Genomic DNA, 24,081 nt, shown 5'->3' with positions numbered 1-24,081 from the left:
AATTTACCATTTAATTTATACTACAAATTCAAATCTAGTACTGCCATGGCTTCTGAAATCCAAAGAGCTGCATTAAGTAAAGCTTTTAGGGCTTAAACACAATTTTAATTCTAAAGCAATTTTTTGGTTGTTTGATTTGCCACTGGGGAGATATACTTCTTCGACCACGTATATGCAGGCAAACATCTTTCAGAACTGTGTCACACAGTTCAACGTCACCCACGATCATTGAGCAGAACATCCATTCACCCACAATGGACCCCAATCCTCTAAAGTGCCATCTGCTGAGATCCTATTGATGGACTATAAACAGATCCAAATATGCCAGTCCATTCTCGTTGTATTATAGATGAATGGGCAATCCCACAGGCTTTCATTTTCACATACTAAGGGTGGTCTATGTAAGTAACCTACCAACTGAGTTGTAATGTTTCTAATATTTATTATTTACGTATTTTAAAACAACCCTGTCTATTGCTGGGATTTTCTGAGGACTCTGATTTGCTGTTCTACCACTAGGCTTGTGTACATGTAGACAGTCGCAATCCTCAAACTTTCAGAACGGATGCCTTGTTTCATTGTATCATGTTTCACCATGATTTAGTAGAAATTCTGAGCTGCTGATACTGTTGTTAAATTTTCAAACATTGTCAATTTTACTTCATCATTATCAATTTTGTTTGTATGTAGACTAAGATACCTATTTGTTTTAGTTCCAATATGAGTTATTCCTTTCCCTACTACTAACAGATATACACATATAGATAGATAGATATAGATATACATATAGATATAGATATATAAGCCCTAATCCAATTCTTCCTATATCACCAGGCCCTCACTTCCTCAGCAAATCTGCTCATACACAGAAATTATATTTTCATGGCTGGATTCCTCTTCCCTGGAAGGTGAGACGTGAGCATTGATGGAGATATGGCTATGCTGGAGATATACACACAGTGCTGTGTGAAAAGAGAAAATGAGCACCAAATTTAGAAGCGGCAGTTAAGGGAAGATTTCCTTAACTACTTAAAAGAAAAAGACAAAAAAAAAAGAATGTAACTAACCACTAGAACTAAGCGATGAAGGATGAACCCAAGTTAGTCTGGTGGGAAGGCACGGGCTGGCAGAGACAAGGGAAGCAGAGTGAGGACATTCAGACAAAAGGAACAGCAAATGCACCATGCATGCATGCAAAGTCATGAAGGAACCGGTAGACAGAGAGAACTGGAAAACTATTTTAAAAGTATGAGTGAATAGGCCAGGTGTGGTGGCTCACACCTGTAATCCCAGCACTTTGGGAGGCAGAGGTGGGAGGATCATTTGAGGTCAGGAGTTCAAGACCAGCCTGGCCAACATGGTGAAACCCCGCCTCTACTGAAAATACAAAAATTAGCCGAGCGTGGTGGCAGGCACCTGCAGTCCCAGCTACTCGAGAGGCTGAGGCAGGAGAATCACTTGAACCTGGAAGATGGAGGTTACAGTGAGCCAAGATCACACCACCGCACTCCAGCCTGGAGGACAGAGCGAGATTGTCTCAAAAAAAAACAAAAAAAAGCATGAGTGAATAAAAATAAGTATTCTATCCTAAGAATATATCTAGCCTATAATCAGTGAATAAAAATAAATATTCTATCCTAAGAATATATCTAGCCTATAATTAGCTAAAAAGAAAGCAATATCAAAAGAAAATTCTGAACAACGAATATGTCTAAGATAACTTTTTAATCTTATCTTCTAAAATAATCCAATAAAACAAATTTAAAATAAAGTACATTTGATACAGCACAATTTTTAATTAGGAAACCACTCAACTAAATACTTATCAATATTTATCTACTAAAACCTCAAATTCTTTTCTGATATTAATCTCTCTATTGAATGACTTTCCTAATAGCAACAACTATTTGCATGGTGTTGGGCGGGTAACATACACTTTTGCATACATGGGAAATGGGGATTCAAGAGGCTAAGAAGTAACATGCCCGTGACTCAAACCCAAGTCTTTTGCCTTCAAATTCTATCCTTTCCAATAAAATATATTTCCCTACACACTTCCAACTAATGTTACTCAATGAAATGGAAAACATCACAAAAAAAGAAATCAAAATTTCATTAAACATACAGATTTAAACCTGTAAGTTATTTTTCAACATAGCACTTTTAGGCAATGAAACTAATGGTGTTAGGGGCTTTTATAAAATGAAAATTTTACTTAGAAATTTTTCATAGGCAGAGTTATATTTGATGAGACATAAAAGACAAATATCTCTGATTTAACAATTGGAAAGTCTACTGTATAGTCAGAATAATATTAGAGAAATTCGTACATTTGAAATGTGGCTTTAGGAAGATATTTTCTTTCTATTCCGAAATGTGTAAACATCATTATTTTAAAAATGTGTATCTCAGTATCAACTATTAAATGATGTTAATTTGGTCCTCTTTAGAGTGTCTGAAAATGTCTAAATATAATCCAAAATCCTTCCTATGGATTTGGGGCCTGTAAGCCTCAAAGTGAACTACCCAGGGGCTAGATTTTTTCTTTTTTTTTTTTTTAAGATGGAGTCTCACTCTGTCACTCAGGCTGGAGCGCAGTGGCACAATCTCGGCTCACTGCAAACTCTGCCTCCTGGGTTCAAGCAATTCGCCTGCCCCAGACTCCTGAGTAGCTGGGATTACAGGTGTGTACCACCACGCCTGCTAATTTTTGTATTGTTCGTAAAGACGGGGTTTCATCATGTTGGCCAGGCTGGTCTTGAACTCCTGAGCTCAGGTGATCCACCTGCCTCGGCCTCCCAAAGTGCTGAGATTAGAGGGGTGAGCCAGTGTGCCCAGCCAGTGGCTAGTTCTTTGACATACTTCCCACTATTCTCTTTTGATCCCCAAAGTGCAACCACACTGGCCTCCAGCTGTTGCTGGAATTCCACCCCAGAGCCTTCACACTTGCTCTTCCTCCTGTTAAGATGCTTTTCTCAAGACAGATATAAAACTCAGTTCCCACTTCATTCAGGTCTCTTAGTCATTCAACAACAGTGTCCTAGACATTGTTCTGGGTACTGAGAAAACAGCAATAAGAAAGACAGATAGAATGCCGGGCATAGTGGCTCATGCCTGTAATCCCAGCACTTTGGGAGGCTGAGGCGGGCGGATCAGGAGTTCAAGACCAGCCTGACCAAAATGGAGAAACCCCATCTCTACTAAAAATACAAAAATTAGCCGGGCATGGTGGCACATGCCTGTAATCCCAGCTACTCGGGAGGCTGGGGCAGGAGAATCACTTAAACCCAGAAGGCGGAGGTTGCAGTGAGCCGAGATCATGCCACTGCACTCCAGCCTGGGAGACAGGGTGAGACTCTGTCTCAAAAAAAAAAAAAAAGAAGGAAAGAAAGATAGATAGAAAACCTTTGCCAGGTGGATTTTAAATTCTACTGAGGGGAAACAAACAAAAACCAAAGAAACAAACAAACAAAAAAGTAAATGATGTAGTGAATTAGAGGTGATTTTTTCTGTTGAGTAAAACAAAGCAGGGAACAGGTAACGCAAGGCATACCAAAGAAGATGTCATTTTATACGAGATGGTGAGGGAAGATCTTGTAGAAAAGCTGACATTTAAGCAAAGACTTAAAAGGAAGTGAGAAACCCCATGATGCATATATCCAAAGAACAATCTGTACAGGCAGAAGAAATAGCAATTGCAGGAGGAGCCTTTTGATGGGAGCATATCTGACATTTTCAAGGAACAGCAAAGAAGTCAGTAAGGGATGGAGGAGGAGAATGGTGGGAGATGAGGTCAGAAGGAGGAAGGGATGCAGAAGGTCAGATCATAAAGGGCTTTGTAGGAAACTATAAGGACTTAGATTTTTGTTTTCAGTGAAATGAGGACACATTACAGAGTTCTGAGCAGAGAATAACATGACTGGCTTCTATTTTAAAAGAATCACTGTGGTTGCCGTATGGAGAATAGGCTGTAGAGAGAAAAAGACAGGAGTAGAGACCAGTTAGACTATTTCCATAATTAATAAAGGTAGAATATGATAATGTATCTGATGAGGGTGGTATGCCAGAAATGGTGAACAGTGCTCATCTTCTGGAAATAGCCTGAAAACAGTGCTACAGAATTTACTAGTAGATTGGTGGTAGTATATGAAAGAAAGATCAAGATTTTCTTACTTAAGGAACTGGAAAAGAGTTGGATTAATAGATAGGAAAGACATGGATGGATGAAGTTTGAGTCAGAGAATCAAACATTCAATTGTGGACATATTATGTGTCAGATATATATTGACACCATTAGATGTCAAACAAGCAACTGAAGAGCTATAGGGCTGAAGATACATATTTGAGAGTCACTGGCATATAGATGGCATTTAAGCCTTTCAGAGTAAATGCGGTCGCCAAGGTAGCAGGTCTAGATAGAAAAGGAGAACTCCAAGAAACGCACCCAAGGGCATTCCAATGCTAAATGGCAAAGGGAGATGAAGGCTAACCACCAGCGCAAAAGGAGGAAATCCAGTCGGTGTGGCATTCTGGAAGCCAAAGGAAGAAAATTTTTCAAAGAGGAAGAGTGATCAACACACTGTCAAACACCACTAATGGGGTCAAATAAGATGAGCACTGGCCTGGCCACTGAATTTTATAACATGGAAGCCATTGGTGACCTTGAAAATGCAATTTTACTGAACTGAGAGCAAGAGATTATTGGAATAAGTTAGAGAAAACAGAGGGAGATTAATATGAGACACAGGGACAGACAAGTCTTTTGAGGAGCTTTGCTGAGAAATGGGGTAGTAGCTAGAGGCAGAGGCACAGTCAAGAGCAGCTTTTCTTGGGAAGGGAGCAACAATCTGTGTGTTGATGGAAGTAATTTTCGAGTGAGAGGGAAGGCCATCTCCTGTTTACAGTCTTGTTTTCATGACACACATCATTCTGTGACGTTATATCTTTTGGTTTTCTCTATTAGGGCAGAGACTTTATCTTGTTCACTGCTTATCTCCACAATGCCCAGAAATGTTACCTGACATAAGGCAGACACTCGCTACACATTTGTTAAATGAATACATATATGTTGATAACATACTAAAACATTCCCATTGTTGAACATAAATACAGTGAGGCTTGAGAACTCACTTAAAGGAACTTAAGTACCAAAAATATTGTAAGTATATTAGATACAACCTCACTTGGAATACAGTTCACAGCATGAACCCCAACAATATTAAACACAATTCTAGTATAACTATCATAATAGAGTTAACACTAGTAAATATTACAAAGTACCAACCAATACCCTGCAAAGAGACATATATTTTACAAACTAAATTACAAGTATTTATGTGGTTGCCCTGAAGCTATGAGCAAGGAGGAATTCACAAGGCAGAATTCCATGCAGGGACTTCAGGCACAGGGCAATAACCCTCAATTTTATTGTCAATATTTTTTATTCGAAATATCATATGAAAATTTTAAAAAAAGCATATAACATCTGAATTTCAACATTTTAAATTATAAGTTTATACTCAGTAATACAAATCAGAATAAAATTATCTTTATAGTGAAAGAAAAACTTGAAGCAAAAGATTTTTTAAATAATAAAGTTTTAAAATAATGGTATACAGCCGACAGTTGATAATATCAGTTCTGACTTTTCATTGTCAAAACTAAAACTGACTTCACTAAGTGCACTTAATACAAATAAAGCCAGTATTCAGCAATGTAAACATATACACACAATACATACCTTTGTTTCTGAAATTAAATGGTTTTGTGAATGCTAAAGCTTATTATCTATCATAGACAATAAGAGACAAAAGTCACCTGTCACAGAAACAATATTAAGTAATCTTCTCATGGTCTGGGGACTGATGTCACTGAACCAGTCCTCGGTAACCAGCAGTTTTGTAAGATCAAAGGACATCTGGCGAGTGATGGTCCTCTGCATCTGCCTTCTTCGGTAAGTGTCCTGAAACAGCACGTCGTCAGTGAGAAGGAACCCACGCGTCCAGTCTAGGAACTTAAGGCTTTTTGAGATGTTAATAAATGTTTATAACAAAAAAAAAATCCAAAGTTTTAGTCAAAGAGGAATATCATACAGTAATAAATTATTATTATCTGTGAGGTAGAATCTTCATAAAGCAATTGTAAAGTCATATTTGCAGCAACTGCATGAAATGCTATAGTTTAGCTTCAGATGCATTTTAAGTTACAGTGGTACAGTTAGAGGAAGCTCAATGCTTTTAAGATTATAAGTAGGCAGAATTGTGTAAAGAGAATGATATTCAAACTCCATGGGGTCTGGCTATTTATAGAAACCCTTAAGTAATAAAGCAAATAAGCCCTTGTCTGGTTTGAAGGATTCAGCATTTTGATTTTTAGGTTATTATTATTATTAGACAGGGTCTCTCTCTGCCACCCAGGCTGGAGTACAGTAAGGCAATCATAGCTCGCTGCAACCTGGATGTTCTGGGCTTGGGCAATCCTCCCACCTCAGCCTTCTGAGTAGCTGGGAGTACAGGCATGCACCACCACATCCAGCTAATGTGTTTATTTCTATTTTATGTAGAGGGTGTCACTATATTGCCCAGGCTGGTCTTGAACTCCTGGTCTCAAGTGATCCTTCCACTTCATCCTCCCAAAGTGCTAGGATTACAAGCATGAGCACTGCACCTGGCCTGATGTTTAGGTTATTTTAAAGTATGTGAAAACTAAGGGACAGCCTCTCTAACTATCCTCACATCGCCACATGAACGAAAGGCACTGTTCAGGGTGGGTGGGCTAAAGGAATTCCATCTCATAAAAGGGGGAACAGGTACAACCAAGGTGTGCTCTTGTCTAAGGTCCCGATGCAAGGGAAGGATGGATGCAACCATGGGGCACCCAAGGGTGCCAGGAAAGAAATTAAAAATGGTAAGTTATATGCGCCTCTGAATTTAGTGCTGTCAACTGTCATTCATCATATTAACTTTGCATCCATATCTGCAAAGGGTAGAGGCATAAAATCAAAATGTCACTGAAGACATTTTTTTAAAAAGTAAGACATCCAAACTTAATGGTAGCAAACCAGAAAAAAACATAATGCCAATACTAGCCCAACTTCACTGAGTGTGAGTGGCATTGTCACAACTGCCCTGCAAGTGAATATCTTCCTGTCATATGCATACAGACATATACACAGAACATGCCCTTGTTCCATACAAATAAGGTGGGGAGGTCAGGGACAACCAATGTTTTGGAGAAACCCCCAGTGGCTGGGAAGGACACAAATTACTATGTGGTAGAGAAAAAAGAGTGAGTGTCCCACAAGCATTTAGGGAAGGCTGGCCAACAGGAAGACAAAGCCAGGAGTTTTCTCACACTACAAACCTTTCTCCCCTACTGCTATGGTGGCAACAGGCATAGCTCAACCTGACCAGGAATGAATAGAGTGGTTCTCAACCCTGGATGAAATCATTTGGCAAGCTTTAAGATCCCAGGGATCAGGAGCAGCACCTGGGCTGAGTACAGGTTGGGACCCCTATACGAAGTACAGTTCTTAGGGTTCTAGGTGCAGACATTCCCTGAAACACATGAAGCTGAAAGGAAATTCAATGATAATGTTTATTTGAAGCGTTTAATGCAATATTTACAAAGTATTATTTAAGTGGCATCATCTTTATTTGTATTCAAATGAATAGCAATACAAACATACAGCTCGAAGCCAATGGCATCTTACCCGTCTATTGAGGGCTGTCTTGCTACCAAGTTTTGTCATCTCCCCAAGGCTGTTCTGTGAAACTCTTCTGTCAGCATCTTCCTGTATCCCTTAAATAATTTATCAAGACAGCATCACTTACACCAAAATTCTGTTGTATATGATATTTAAAGAAATGTGAAATAACAACAATATTTTTCAAGGTAAAAAGGAGAGTCACCATAAAGAAACTACAAAACTATTTCAAACTCAAAGTACTTTAGGAGCCTGAGCTTTACCTGTAGTATCTGAGCATGGAACGTCTCCATTTGTTGCTGAAGTTACGAGAAATTTTCTTGCATTGCTTAGTCCACGACTATTAAGGAACACAGGCAAATGGACTATGTTGCGCATGTAGTCATGGCCATTTATATTTGAATCCCGAAGCACACTATTGAGGTTCTGGTTAATTGCCTTTATGATAATATGTGGATCACTTGCAAAAATGGCAATGAACGGGCCTTTTGAAAACAGAACTCGGACCTGTGGCAGAAGAAATGTACAGTTGTGACATACATTTTAAATTGTCCAAAAGAATAAGGCATCTCTTCAAAATATGTGCTACCTTTTGGTGACAATATTTCTAAACTACTATTTCTTTTCATCAAAACTTATTCTGCACAAAAGCAAATTTTACTGACAGCTCAATCTAGGTTTGTTGTCATCTGACATAGATAAAACCTGCAAAGAAAATTAATATTGTCCTTCTTTCAGACATTTACAGTCTGCTAAAGAGGTAAATCAATGCACATGAGAAACATTCATGAATACAGATGCTCTATTCATTTTTCTCACAGTGCCATTAAGCTAAAATTATTTAAATATCTTTGTGACTAAACATTTATTCTTGCTACATTTCTGTATAAAGAATGGTTGTTTTTACAAAAGAAAAATCACAAAATAGGAACTACTCAAACAAAAACCAATTCCGTTCTATTTTTAGATATTTGTGAAGTCAAACATTCTCTCAAGTGCCACAACATAACAATGGCGGCTTTTGAGGTGGCGCGAACGTACAGTGTCCAGCATCTGAAGGACTTTGTCCTGCTCACAGGCATCTAATCCATCAATGATGACCACCAGCCTTGTCTGATTCTGAGTGAAGCTGTCAATGGTTTTTGCCATCCTGGCCATCAATTCCACTTCACATTTAAGAACCTGTATTGCAAAGGAAGGTATAGAAAGCACTGAAGGAAGATCCAAGAAGCTTAAACATATTTCTTAGAAAGCGTGATAGAAAGTCATCTAATAGGAACAGAAGACATTCAAAGTCCTTGCTGCCAGTTGTGCTTCCACTTAAAATAAGAGCGAGTGCTTCACAATTTACCAAGTGACTACACATAAATTACAGCAGCTGATCCTCAGAATGACACTGTGGGATAGACACTACCATATCTGTTCTAAAAAGAACAAACTGGGTTGAGTGACTAACTTGCCAAGATTAGAGGCTCTGAATGTGAAAAGATTCAGATCTGGATGCAAATCCAAATGATCAAAGCACTACACTGCTGCTGGCTCCCTGATGGCATCTGACCTTTCACTTTGAAAAACAAAATCCTGTATTATTTATTTTGGTGGTTCAATTTGCTATTTTTAAAAACAGATCTCTTTACTGGGCTCTAGAGGAACTTATATTATTAGAAAGTAGTTGCTAACTCTTTTGAATAACTTATAAAAGTCTATTTTATAAAAACATGCTACTGTTATGATGTTTCTCAATCCAAATATGTATTTCCACTGGAAAAATCTGGAATAGAACTCAAAATAAATAAAAGGACTGCTGGTTTCTGGTTCTACATATATGTAAACACTTTGGAAGTGGCCACTCCTTGATTACGTAAGCTTATATGTGTGTGTGTGTGTGTGTGTGTGTGTGTGGGGTGGGGTGTGTGTGTGTGTGTGTATAATGTACATATTATGTATGCTTATAAATGTAAATGAAATTAGTAACAACAATGATACAAGGGATGGGAGAGAGGAATTAGGATTACTTTGCTATTATAAGATAAACTACCTGAGAAGTGATATAGTGTTACTTGAAAGTGGGCTTGGATTAGTTATAAATGCATATTGCAAACCCTAGGGCAACCACTCAAAAAAAACAGTTTAAAAAAAAGTACAACTGATATGCTAAGAAAGGTGAGAAAATGGAATCATAAAAAAATGCTCAATAAAAGCATAAAAGACAAAAAGAAGAGTAGAAGACAAAAATAGGAACAAAAATCAAGCAACAAATAGAAAACAGTAACAAATACGATAGATATTAATCCATCAAAACCAATTATCCCTTTGAGCGTCAGTGTTCTAAAGATATCAATTAAAAGAGATGTCAGAGATGATCAAAAAATAAGAGCTAATTGTATGTTATCTACAAGAAACTCACCTTACATAAAAAGACACACGTAGATTAAAAGTAAATGAATGGAGAAAGCTATACCAACACCAATCAAAAGAGAGGGGGAGTAACTATATTAATTTCAGACAGAGAGAGTAGACTTCAAAGCAAGGAAAGTAACTGGGATTAAAGGGGGGCATTACATAACAACAAAGGAGCTGATTCTCTAAGGAGACATCATAATCCTAAACATTTATATATCTAAGAAAGGAGAATCAAAATATGTAAGACAAAAGCTGACAGAACTGCAAGAAGAAATAGATAAATCCACTATCATAGCTTGAGACCTCAATACCATTCTATAAGGACAGATGCAGCAGTCAGAAAACCAGTAAGGACGCAGTTCAGCTCAACAACACCATCAATCAACTGGGTATAACTGACACCTACACTTACTTCATCCAAAAAAAGAAAAAAAAACAGAATACACATTCTTTTCAAACTCACATAAAGCATTCACCAAGATGGACCACATTCTGAGCCATAAAACACACCATAACAAATTTAAAATAGAAATCATGCATACAATGTCTTCCCTCAGTGGAATTAAACTAGAAGTCAAAAACAGAACGATAATTGGAAAATCCCAAAACATGCAGAGATTTAAAAACACACTTCCAAATAACACATGGGTCAAAGAAAAAAGTCTCAAGAGAAATTTTAAAATATTTTGAACTAAATAAAAATGGAAACACAACTTATCAAAATTTGTGGGACGCAACAAAAGAACAGCTGAGAAGAAAATTTATAGCACTGAATGCATATATTCGTAAAGAAGAAAGATATAAAATCAGTAATCTGGCTGGGTGCAGTGGCTCATGCCTATAATCCCAGCACTTTGGGAGGCCAAGGTGGGTGGATCGCTTGAGCTCAGGAGTTCGAGACCAGTGTGGGAAACATGGTGAAACCCTATATCTACAAAAATTAGCCAGGTGTGGTGGCGTGTAGCCTGTGGTCCCAGCTACTCGGCAGGCTGAGGTGGGAGGATCCCTTGAGCCCAGGCGGCAGAGATTGCAGCAAGCTGGGATCGCACCACTGCACTACAGCCTGGGCAACAGAGTGAGACTCTGTCTCAAAAAATAAATAAATAAAAATAAAATAAAATTAATAATCTAAGCTTCCACCTCAGGAAACTAGAAAAAGAGCAAATTAAATCCAAAGTAATCAGAAGAAAAGAAATAATAAAAACTAAAACAGAAATAAAACAATGAAACCAAAAGCTAGTTAGTTCAAAAGATAAACACAATCAATAAGCCTTGGACTAACTAAGATGAAAGAAGAGGAAACACAAATTCAGAAAAACAACAAATAAAAGAGAGGCTACCACTTTAGACCTACCTCATGGACAAAAATAGGATAATAAAGGGATACTACAAACAACTCTATGCCCACAAATTTGATAACTTAGATAAACAGACCAGTTCTTTCAAAGACATAATTTGCCAAAATTCACAAGAACAGGCCTATATCTATTGAAGAAATTGCATCAATAATAATTTTTCAAAACAGAAAGCACCAGGCCCAGAGGGTTCACTAATGAAGTCTACCAAGCACTTACAGAAGAAATTATACCAACTCTACATAGGATCTTTCAGAAGACAGAAGCAAAGGGAATGCTTCCTAACTCATGCTATGAAGTCAGCATCACCCTAATACCCAAAGCAGACGAAGTCTTGACAAGAAAAGCAAACTACAAACCAATAAATATCTCATGAGCATAGATGCAAAAAACCTCAACAAAATATTAGCAAATCATATGCAAAATGTATAAAAAGAATTATACACCACAATCAAGTGAGATTTATGCCAGGTAGGTAGGGCCGGTTCCACATTCAAAAATCAATTAATGTAATCCATCACTTCAACAGACTAGGCTGGGCACAATGGCTCACGCCTGTAATCCCAGCACTTTGGGAGGCCGAGGAGGGAGGGTGGATCACCTGAGGTCAGGAGTTCAAGACCAGCCTGATCAACATGGTGAAACTCCGTCTCTACTAAAAATACAAAATTAGCTGGGCATGGTGTTGCATGCCTGTAATCTCACCTACTTGGGAGGCTGAGGCAGGAGAATCACTTGAACCCGTAAGGTGGAGGTTGTAGTGAGCTGAGATGGCACCACTGCACTCCAGCCTGGGCAACAAGAGTAAAACTCCGTCTCAAAAAAAAAAAAAAACAGGCTAAAGAAGAAAGATCACATGATTGCATAATTAGATAAAGAAAAAGCATTTGACAAAATCCAACACCATTTATGGTAGAAACTCTCAGTAAACTAGAAATAGAGAGGAACTTCTTCAACTTGATAAAGAGTATCTGTAGTTAACATCATACTTAATGGTGAGAACATGAGAACATCTACTAAGATCAGGAACGAAGCAAGATTGTCCCTTTTCTTACCACTCCTTTTCAACATAGTACTGCAAGTCCTAACTAATGCAATAAAACAAACAAACAAAAAAGGAAATAAAAGGTATGAAGACTGGGAAGAAAGAAAGAAAACTGTCTTAGTTCACAGATGACTTGACTCTCTATGTAGAAAAACCGAAAGAACCACAATGAAAAAAAACTCCTGGGACTAACAAACAATTATAGCAAGATTTCAGATTAATGCAAAAGTTGATCACTTTCCTATATATCAGCGTCAAACATGAAATTAAGAACACAATTACTATCTATATTAACACTGCAAAAAACAAAATAGGTATAAATCTAACAAAATATGTATAAGATCTATATGAGAAAAACCACAAAACTCTTGAAAGAAATCAAGGAAGAACTAAATAAATGAGGAGATATTCCATGTTCATGGGTAGGAAGACTCAATACTTGACCTAAAGATTTAATGCAATCTCAATGAAAATCCCAGCAAGTTATTCAAGGTGAATCAAAAGTTCATATGAGGAGAAAAAGACCCAGAATAGCCAACACAGTATTGAAGGAGAAGAACAAAATAGGAGGACTGACACTACCCAACTTCAAGAAAATAGAGCTAGAGTAATCAAACAGTGTGGTATGCGCAAACGAATAGACAAAGAGAAAGAGCCCAGAAACAGACCTACACAAATATAGTCAATTGATCTTTGACAAGCGGCAAAGGCAATACAATGCAAGAAATAGCGTTTTTAACAAATGGTGCTGGAACAACTGGAAACAAAAAAAAAAAAAAAAGAAAAGAAGCAAGGAAGCAAGAAAGCAAGCAAGAAAAGAATCTAGACACATTCACACTTCACAAAAATTAACTCAAAATAGCTCACAGACCTAAATGCAAAAGTATAAAACACCTAGAAAATGACAGAGGATAAAATCTAGGTGACCGTAGGTTTGGTGTTAACTTTTTAGATAGGACACTAAAAGCAAGATCCATGAAAGAAAGAATTAGTAAGCTAGACTTCATCAAAAATGTCTGCTCTGCAAAAGACACTGTCAAGAGAATGAAAAGCAACCAAAAGAATGGAGCAAAATATTTGCAAAAAGCTTATCTGATAAAGGACCATTAGCCAAAATACACAAAGAACTCTTAAAACTCAACAATAAGAAAATGAACAACCTGACTGAAAAATAAGCCAAGACCTTCACAGCCAATTCACCAAAGAAGACATACAGATAGCAAATAAGCACATGAAAATATGCTCCACAACATGTGTAATCAGGGAAATGCAAATTCAAACAATAAGATACCACTGCACACCTAACAGAATGGCCAAAATCCAGAACACCAATAATACCAAATGCTGGTGAGGATGTGAGGTGGAGCAACAGGAGCCTCATTCATTTCTGGTGGGAATGCAAAATAGCCACCTCAGAACAGTCTGGTTGTTTCTAACAAAACGAAACACCATACAATCTAGCAATCACACGCCTTGGTATTTACCCAAAGGAGTTTTCAAATCCTTTACGTTCACACAAAAGCCTGTCCACAAAAGTTTATAGCAGCTTTATTCATACTTGCCAAAACTTGGAAGCAATAAAGATGTCCTTCAGTAGATAAATGTATAAATGAGCTGTGATATATCCAGACAATGGCACATTAGCCATGCTAAAAAGAAATGAGCTAGCAGGTCATGAAAAGACATGAAGGGAACTTAAATGCATATGACTACGTGAAAGAAGCCAATCTGAAAAGACTACACATGTATGATTCAACTATATGACATTCTGGAAAGGGCAAAACTATGGCGATAGTAAAAAGAAATGGTAGCCAGGGGTTAGGGAGGAGGGTGGAGGGAGGGGTGAACAGGTGTGAAGAGGTGAAGCACAGAAGATTTTGAGGGCAATAAATCTACTCTGTATAAGACTATAATGGTGGATACATGTTATACATTTGTCCAAGCCCACAGAATGTACCACACCAAGAGTGAACCCTACTGTAAACTATGGATGCTGGGTGATTATCATGTGTCAGCGTTGGATGTGTAAACTATGGATGCTGGGTGATTACAAGTTCATCAATTGTAACAAATGTACTGCTCTGGTGGGTAATCGTGCCAATTGGGGAGGCTGTGTATGTGTGGGGGAAGTGGGTATATGGGATATCTTTGCACTTCCCTCTAAATTTTACCGTGAACTTAAAACTACCTTAAATTATAGTCTTGAATGAACGAATGAATCAATGAACAAATTAAACTAAAATAAATGCAACACTTTAACATTTAGACAGTGTACTTCCTAAAGCCCAAATGAGCATGGCAGTGGCAACATATTCGCATTACAATTTTTTCTAATAACCAATGAGTGCTTACTTTCATGAATCCTTCACTTTTCAATTTGTGCAGTTTGGAGGCTGCATTATGGAGGCGTTTTCTTTGGGAATTCAGGAGCGAGTCCAGCACTTGCCACCATGTACGACAGTTCAACACAAAGGCCAATCCCACTACAGATGCGATTGATATGAGGACAGCATTTACAGTCAGATGCTTTGGGTCAACTCTAAATATAGCCAGAAGAGTAATTCCAGATATAATGCAGCCAATGATAAAAAGGAAGATGACAAAAGATGGGAGACAACATGTTTTTTTCCATTTCTTTTTACCTGTAATGCAACAAATGGTTTTAATAATTAACATATCAAGGATCTAGAAAATCCTAACATTATACTCACAATACCTGATGAGTCTAATGTTCAAGGTGTGTTTTCATGAAAATAAACTGAACATCTATCCCACCCCCATCCCTTACACACAAAGAAGGAAGGAAGGAAATCCTACCCTGAGTATCTTCAGTCTTGAATACTCGAAAAAGCCTGGTTGCCAAAAAGCCAAACTCTCTTTCACAAGCATCCGAGAGGGTTGCAATCATTTCAGCCAGAGAAGTTTCTCCACCTACACTGGACAGTCTATTGTAATCTGTAAACAAAAACCTTGAAGAAAAGAACAAATCAAACATTACTTTGGTATCTAAAGTAACAAATAACTTCAATGTATGTCATCTTTGCATCATTTACCCTTTATTTTCTTTTTGTCTCTTTCAAAATATTGTTTTTTAAATTCCAAGGAGGGAAAAGAATTTGTAATTAGGTAGCTTCCACTTCTAAAATCTTACATACTTTTCTTAGGAAAAAACAGTAACAAAAGTGAAATGTGCAGGGCCATATAAAGTAATTCTGACTAAGGACAGGCGGGGGAAAGTTATGCCAGAACTTAGATGTGGAGTATCAAGACACCCCAACAGATCTCATGACATAGTGGTTAAAAGGTGACACACGTGTCATGATGTGGCCACCAAGAGTTGCACAAGAAAGTTTTCTAACACCAACGAAAGAGACTCTAACCCTGAAAAAATATTAATTACAGTCATTAAAGAATTTCAAGCCCAGTAATACCATTTAAAAACTCAAGTTTTAGCATGGCTTATTTTATTTATAGCTTCCACATCTACCAGGGATTGAGAAATAGTTGTAAAATATTCTCTTCACAATTGATCTTCAAAATTAAGTGAATTATTTGTATTCTGAGTCTCTGAATCATTATTATTTCTGTTAGTTCCTTTCTCCCTTCCATCTCTAAATTAAACTCTCATCTCAGTCCAGTAGATAAGCATTGCTCTCAGAATACAATCTGTAATATACTGTGTGGTCTTGATGATGCTACTTTAATTGTTCTAACTGAAAAAAAAAAATACCACCTCATTAATTTAGACTGGTTTCCTTATTTTCTGTAAAAATATTCCCCCAATTATTTTATTGTTTTCCTTTTAACTTTTTCACTTTTAAATCCTTTTCTTAATACTTAATTCTATATGCTAGTTACTTAAAAGTTTTTACCTTTATTTTTCTCTTATACTCAGTTTTAATATTTTATCTGGTTTGGCTTATTTATTTTCATCTTAAATTACACTTATTTTTTCTTATAACTAAAAAATTTTCATCTTTTAATGCTTTTTTTTTTTTGAGCAGGGTCTCACTTTGTCGCCTAGGCTGCAGTGCGGTGGCGTGATCTGGGCTCACTGTACCTTCAACCCCCCAAGCTTAAGCAGTCCTCCCACTTCAGCCTCCCAAGCAGCTAGAACTACAGGCATGCACCACCACACCCAGCTAATTTTTCTATTTTTTGTAGAGATGGGGTTTTGCCTTTACCCAGGCTTGTTTTGAACTCCTGAGCTCAAGCAATTGACCGCTTTGGCCTCCCACAGTGCTGGGATTACAGGTGTGAGCCACCACATCTGGCTTAATACATTTTAAATTCTTACATTGCTTACTTCCATTGAATTTCTTTTGCTTTTAATTTTCTAGCTTTTTTTTTTGTTTTTCATTTCACTGTCCTCTGGAGCCCTCTACCTTTCCTTTATTCCTGGACTTAAACATTTTTCATCTTTTCTTTTTTCTCATAAATTTCCTACTTAATATGAATAATAATTTTAGATAGACATGTGAATATATTTCCTGAGCTGAGAAAAGCACAGCTCAGAGAGGGGATCTGGGTTTCCCCAGGTTAACCGCTCACATAAGGAATGGCCAGGTCTCCAACAGGAAGCTCTCTGGGGACCAAGGCCAGTGGCTGGACCCCTCCTCCATCCAGTGCTCTCTTCAAAGTGTGTTCCAAAAGATGGTAACAGGTGACATAACAGGGAGAAAAGGTTTATGCTTAAATAAAATTTGGTAAATAAAAGTTAAACAGGTTTCTTTATGGAAAGGTGCCTCTGATCCTTTAACGTACAAGAGGGATATATAATCTGAAGTGTTTCCCACAGTATTTGACCAGGGCATGTTTTTATTTTTGTATGTAAAAGGTTCCAATGTTTTTTGGAACATACATTGAGAAATTATATTCTATAAACTTTTTTTTTTTTTTGAGACAGAGTTTCGTTCTTGTCGCCCAGGCTGGAGTGCAATGGCGCGATCCTGGCTCACTGCAACCTGTGCCTCCCAGGTTCAAGCGATTCTCCTGCTTCATCCTTCCAAGTAGCTAGGACTACAGGCATGTGCCATGACGCCCCCGCTAATTTTGTATTTTTAGTAGAGATGGGGTTTCACCATGTTGGCCAGGCTGGTCTCGAACTCCTGACCTCAGGTGATCTGCCCACCTCGGCCTCCCAAAGTGCTGGGATTACAAGCGTGAGCCACCACACCCGGCCCCCATAAACTTTCCGAAGTGAAAAATATTTTTTTCTGAATCTCATTGAAGATTTCTTCTGTCAAATGGTACAACTCACCTCACAGGTAAAGCTTTAGTAGTCTGCTCTGGCAACTCAGGTGGATTCACAAACATCAATTTAAGGAGGAGTTCCAAATATCCAATATGTCTTGCCAATCTAGTGCTGAGGACCCAGGCCCAATTCCAACTCTCTCCTTCTCTTCGTCCACCAAAGTAAATGACAACTGAAATTCACAATTTAAAAAAGTTATCCAAAGCAGTCACTAGTCAAGCAGATCTTTTCTCCAAAGATCAAATATCAAGTAATGAGAGCTAAGCTTACATAGCTTCCTATGGTCCCATACTATTTCCTAACTACTCCTCAAAGAATTCCATTAACCTCCCCTAAGATACAGAAGATATGAAAAATGAAAAGTAAACTGACTAAAACATGCCTTAAACAGAAACATAACTGCAGTTCAGATTCAAATGCAAATCACCTTGGGTTTATCACTATTCGCAACTGGTAAAGTTGGTTATCAGTTCCTCTAACAGTAAATCTATTTCCTTTCTTGCAACTGAAGACACCCCCAAGAATAGGGATTATATTATATTTTTTTATTTTGCTTTTAGATAAAATTAAAAGTACAGACATGGTCAAAATGCTCAAGAGCATACCAATGATGGCTTTGAAGCCTTCTTTTCAGAAAAAGAATTTTTTTTTTTTTTTTTTTTGAGATGGAGTCCCGCTCTGTTGCCCAGGCAGGAGTGCAGTGGCGCCATCTCGGCTCACTGCAACCTCCCCCTCCCAGGTTCACGCCATTCTCCTGCCTCAGCCTCCCGAGTAGCTGGGACTACAGGCGCCCGCCATCTTGCCCGGCTAATTTTTTTGTATATTTAGTAGAGACGGGGTTTCACCATGTTAGCCAAGATGGTCTCGATCTCCTGACCTTACGATCTGCCCGCCTTGGGCTCCCAAAGTGCTGGGATTACAGGCGTGAGAGCCACCGCACCCGGCCCAGAAAAAGATTTAAATATAAATCATTAATTAACAAAAAGAGTAAGTATAATAATATAGGTTCTTGCTTCAAGATTAACAAGTAGTACATTAGTTTATAAGCTACTTCAGCCAAGTTGTGAGCAATGTTCCTTTAGGAAAATTTATGGAGTAGCAAAAAGATCAATTTTCTCACCCAATTATGAAAATCACATACAGGTTTTAAAAGACAGATAAAGAAAATGTTTTTTCTTTATCTATGAATCTGAACGTTTTCTCCATTTTTGAAAAAGATAAAAAGCAAAGACTTACTAAAGAATATATATAAGAGAGCCAAGAAGCTCAGTGACACTGCTATTCCAAGATTTGGGTGGACCGTGAAGGCAAACAATAAACCAAGCCCTCCACAAAGTAGCAGGGTAAGAAACACTATGAGCCATGAGAACTGAAAGAGAGGCTCAATCTGTTGTCCGGCGAAGGTTTTCATTTCGTCTGAAAGAGAATTTAATACGAAACCTTATTCCTGTTTTGTTTAAGAAATACAACTTTTAACTCAATATGCAGTTTTCACATTTTCAATGTAAACATTTATTGGACACTTAGTAGGTCCCTGGATGGAATACTGCCACTTAACCATTTTACCCAGTGTTCTCTTGCCAAAGATGAACATCTCACCCCCAGGACCACAGCTAGGCCTGACTCGCCACCCTCTCCTGCTTCACGTGGAGGATGTACAAAACCCCTTCTCATATACTCCCATCTGTCAAGATTTTCTTGAGATTTGTTTTTTCTGGTTTGCATTAACACAAACAACAAATATTATGCATATGCATATTGTTTCCACATGCAAAAATAAAAACAATACCCTATATCTTCAAACTACATATCACCACCATTCCACTGTGATCCTTCTCATCCCTTCTCCCTCCGATCACATTTGAGAATACTGTTCTTAAAGGTGCATGTTGAGCCCAATGGAGTCCCACACAAGTAATTCTTTGTACAAAACTTGGGGAAAATTTTACAGGCAATACTGAAACCTATCCTTGAAGAATGAGTAAGCTTTTGCCAAGCAAAAGGCATGCATGTTGGGTGGGTGCTAGTGAGGCCAGCTAAGGAGCTGCTAATAGAGGGAGCAACCTGGGAAACACATCTGATCTGTTCTCGCAAGAGCAAACAGTCCTCTGTGACTGAAGCTGGGGCACATGCCAGAGGTGGTGCTGGCAGGTGGGACCATGCAAATTGACAAGTCTGTGAAGGGCCCAAAAAAAACTTGCCAGCAAGGGTTTTATGTGGGGTTATCACACAATTGGATCTGCTTTAGAAAGAGAACTCAAATGACCGTGTGAAGGACCAACCAGAGGGGAGTTCATCTCAGTAAACCATATAACACACATGCTTATACAGAAAGTGGTCTTCCTCTTTATTTCAGAAAAATCCCCAGAGAAAACCTTGCTTTATATATACAGACTTTGTACAAGCAAGCCCTTTACCTTCTAGTTTCTTGAGTAAGAAAGATTTCCCACTTCCCCACTGTGCATATAACCCCACACAAATGGGTGGCTGCATGGTAGGCTCACTGAGAATATCTGCCAGGGCACTGCTATATAAATCATATCCAAGCATGTCACCGTCTGTTTCAGTAGGAGACAAGTGTCCTGTAATTAAAACACACCATATCTTACATTAAACAGTGGCATTACTATTAGAAATGAACACTATTTTCATTGTTTCCTTGATTAGAGAGAAAAAAATTATTTCAAATGTTTATACCCATGTAGGGACAGTTTCAGGGAGTCTCTGAGCCTATTCTGACTTGGAAGGCTACCTGATTTAAAACTTAAAAAAAAAGTTTCAGAGATTCTTCAATTACTATCGTATTTCATAAAAAGTTTCAGATATTCTTAAATTACTATCATATTTCATAGAACTTGATACTTATTAATTATATGATACATCATTTTTATGTATAACTTATAACTAAGAAAGAACAAAATGTTGCCAAATTGTGACATCATGCTTTCTTGTCCATCACTTACAAGACACATTCCAATTTCAGAGATGTTAAATTATGGGAACATTGTGCATTTTAGAATCGATAAAATATGATTAACACAAATAAGCATATAAAATAAATTTAGTACGTATAATACCTATACAAAGAAAGTTGTAAAATGTTACTGAAGAACATAATAGATAATAATAGAAAAAGAAACATTTTATGATTCCAGGAAGAAAGGTTCAGCAATTCTCCCAAATTATTCTATCACTTTAAGGCAGTTCTAATTAAAATCCATGAGAATTTTGTTTTAATTGAAAGGAAAGAAGAATGTGTAAGAATAGAAAAAAAAATTAAAGACTACTGAAGGGTAGCTGTCACTGGAGAAGAATAAAAATATAAAACAATAATTTGAACATTCTGGAACTCATATAGGATATTAACATAAGTGGCATTTCAAATAAGGCAGGAAAGGATGAATTAGTAAGTGGTGTTGGGAAAGTTTAATCATTCATGAAAAAAATTAAATTAAAATGCTATATACCTCATAGCCTTAACAAAATTTTCTGAAACATTAAAAAATTAAGTAGAAAAAAGTAAAACCATAGAAGTACTAGAAGGAAATATAGGAAAAACTTTAAAAATCTTTGTTTAAAAAGGCCTTTCTTTTGCAATGTAATACTAAGGCCAGAACTGCAGGAAAAGACTAATGAATAAACTACAAAAATGTAAAACTTTTGAATGAGGAATAAAAATCCATGACCATCAACCAAGAGTATGCCGGGGGAGAGGAATGCAGCACATAGGATAGACCCAGGATCAATATCCATAACACAGAAAGACTCTTACATCAATTTTTTAAAAATATTAAAAACTAAAAAGTGGGCAAAGGATACAAAAAGGAAACTGGCAAGAATACAAATAGCCTATGAACATATTACACATTATCTAAGCCAAAAGGCTGAGAAGCGATAGCCTATGAATATATTACAAGATCTCAATTTCACTAATAATTTTAAAACACAAATTGAAATGAGATTTTCTTTTCTTATTTATCTGATTAGCAAAGAGTAAGAGGCTGGAAATACCCAGTGCTAGCAAGCTTGTGGGGAATTGTGGTATCTTACACTGCCAGAGGGAGAAGAAATTTTTACAACCTTTTTGGAAAGTCTATCAAAACTATGGGCATCCATTGACTTGGCAATTCTACTTCTGGGAATTTACCCTAAGAAAATAATCCTAATTGTACCCCCTAAATCTCTAATAATATTTTCAAAAGAAAGAAAAAAAATCCTAAAAATAAGAGTCAATGGATATACGTACAAAGGTGTTCACTGCAGCACTAGTTGTTAGCAAAACAAACTAAATATTCACCAATAGCGAACTCAATGTACGAAAAATTATGCAATAATTAAAATATGACACTTTAAGCTTTTGTAACATATTATAACTCAATTTTTATTTTTTAAAACTATATACATAGTATGTAACATTTTTATAAGCATAAAGAAAAGCCTGGAGGGTCATTTAAACAATTACAAGTTGGGAGATAGGGGGTAATGGGGAATTTTCACTTTCTGCTATACTCATGTTTTCATTCTTGAAATGTAATTAGTGCACATTACTATTATAATAAGAAAAAATATTTTAAAATACAAAAAGTCATAAAAAAATAGAATCATGGCCAGGCACAGTGGCTCATGTCTGTAATCCCAGCACTTTGGGAGGCCAAGGTGGGAGGATCACTCAGCCCCAGACTAGGGAACATGGCAAGACTTCGTCTCTACAAAAAAAGAAAAAAAATCAGCTGGGTGTGGTAGCATGGGCCTGTAGTTCCAAGTACTCAGGAGGCTGAGGTGGGAGCATCGCTTAAGCCCAGGAATTTGAGGTTGCAGTGAGCTATGATTGCATCACTGTACTCCAGCCTGGGCAACAGAGTGAGACCCAGTGCAGTGGTGTGATCTTGGCTCACTGCAATCTCCATCTCCCTGGCTCAAGAGATCCTCCCACCTCAGCCTCCCAAGAAGCTAGGACTACAAGCACACCACCACGCTCAGCTCATTTTTTAGTCTTTGATGAGGTCTCACTATACTGCCCAGGCTTGTCTCAAACTCCTGGGGTCAAGCAATCCTCCCACCTCGGCCTCCTCAAGTGCTGGGATTACAGGCATGAGCCACCATGCCTGGCCTTATTTTCCATATTCTTTAATGGAACATCGATTATTTAAAAGCTCAGTTAGGAGCAAAACTCAATACTTACTGGCTCCAAATATTTGAGTTAAAATACTCTTCTGATGGCTACAGTCAATATTATAAGGAGTCTCGCCTGCTTTGTTGGGCCTATAAAGTAATCGCCCATCTTTGGGATTTCTTAAAAGCAGTTCTGCCAGTTTCCGGCTCCTTCCACGAATAGCAATATGCAAGGGAGTATCTCCTTTCTGTAAAATAATAGTACGAAACTTGAACTTTCTTATCTTTATATATAGTATGCAGACAGTAACAATTTTCATGTTTCTGTAAAATAACAAAATCTGAACTTTTCTTATTTTTCATATAAAGCACATATATAATATGAATTTTTATCTCTATCTTCCCCATAATATCCTTCTGTAGCTCCTCATCCAGCTTTGCTCAGATACTGTTTCTCCCACAGCCCTCTAGAATGAAGGTCATTCTTTTCCCCTTTCCTTAACTCAGTGAAAGAGGAGAAGCAACAGGCTTTCTCCCTGCAGCTCCTCCTAGACCATGGGTCCACTTCATTAGTATCCCTCCATCATCCAAATATTTATTGTCCAAGGATGTCAACTACCTTCCTCAACTAATTTAAATTCTATTTCACAGCTTTCTTCATTTGTCTAGAAAGCTTTACAATCCATGCGGACAGCCATCTAACACAAGTGATCTTGTCAGCTCCATGACCTTTGTCAACCATTTGCCACAGTGAACCCTTAAATCTCATCACTCTACATTCTCCACCTGAGTCCTCTATGTACACCTATCCTCCTCCGACTCTCTCCTCTCCTCTTCCATTCTCCTCACCTTTCCACTCTCCTCACCTTTCACTTTTCCCTATCAACCCACCTTCTCTCCTTATTAGCATCTCCAATCACATTAGTGTTCACATCCAACACTAATGAAAGCTAACATGTAAATTTCAAAAGTCCTCTTCGGGCTGCAAAGTGCTCTCCTATTGATTACTTCACAAACACCTTGACAAATTAAATTCTCAGTTCTCATCCACACTGATCTCCAGGACACTAAATGAAAATGACCTACACATTCTTCCTGTGGCTTCCAAGGCACGACCTTATCTTGAACTTTTCATCTTCTAGACTCTCCTCCCATGTCCTAAAAAATGTGGTAGCATAACTATGCACCAGACTCACTATATGTAAGG

The 24,081-nt window shown here is 37.7% G+C and overlaps 1 protein-coding gene across 23 annotated transcripts in view; it reads right to left on the bottom strand.

Annotated features, from left to right (window-relative positions):
* KIDINS220 (kinase D interacting substrate 220) overlaps positions 1 to 24,081 on the bottom strand; it is a 115,766-nt gene that overhangs the window by 48,966 nt on the left and 42,719 nt on the right. For all 23 annotated transcript variants that reach the window (XM_055108282.2, XM_034952570.3, XM_057301352.2 and 20 more), the window contains 10 exons: positions 22,945 to 23,122; positions 20,180 to 20,344; positions 18,999 to 19,178; positions 17,769 to 17,934; positions 15,326 to 15,477; positions 14,861 to 15,150; positions 8,747 to 8,887; positions 7,969 to 8,212; positions 7,712 to 7,800; positions 5,818 to 5,962 (listed from right to left, as the gene is read on the bottom strand). In XM_055108282.2, the coding sequence (XP_054964257.1) occupies positions 5,818 to 5,962; positions 7,712 to 7,800; positions 7,969 to 8,212; positions 8,747 to 8,887; positions 14,861 to 15,150; positions 15,326 to 15,477; positions 17,769 to 17,934; positions 18,999 to 19,178; positions 20,180 to 20,344; positions 22,945 to 23,122 (1,750 nt within the window). The remainder of the gene's footprint in view (positions 1 to 5,817; positions 5,963 to 7,711; positions 7,801 to 7,968; positions 8,213 to 8,746; positions 8,888 to 14,860; positions 15,151 to 15,325; positions 15,478 to 17,768; positions 17,935 to 18,998; positions 19,179 to 20,179; positions 20,345 to 22,944; positions 23,123 to 24,081) is intronic.

The sequence above is a fragment of the Pan paniscus genome, chromosome 12 (genome assembly GCF_029289425.2).
Source record: "Pan paniscus chromosome 12, NHGRI_mPanPan1-v2.0_pri, whole genome shotgun sequence".
NCBI lineage: Eukaryota > Metazoa > Chordata > Mammalia > Primates > Hominidae > Pan > Pan paniscus.
Note: the sequence above shows the minus strand (reverse complement) of the source record. Positions and strands in the feature narration are given on the sequence as shown.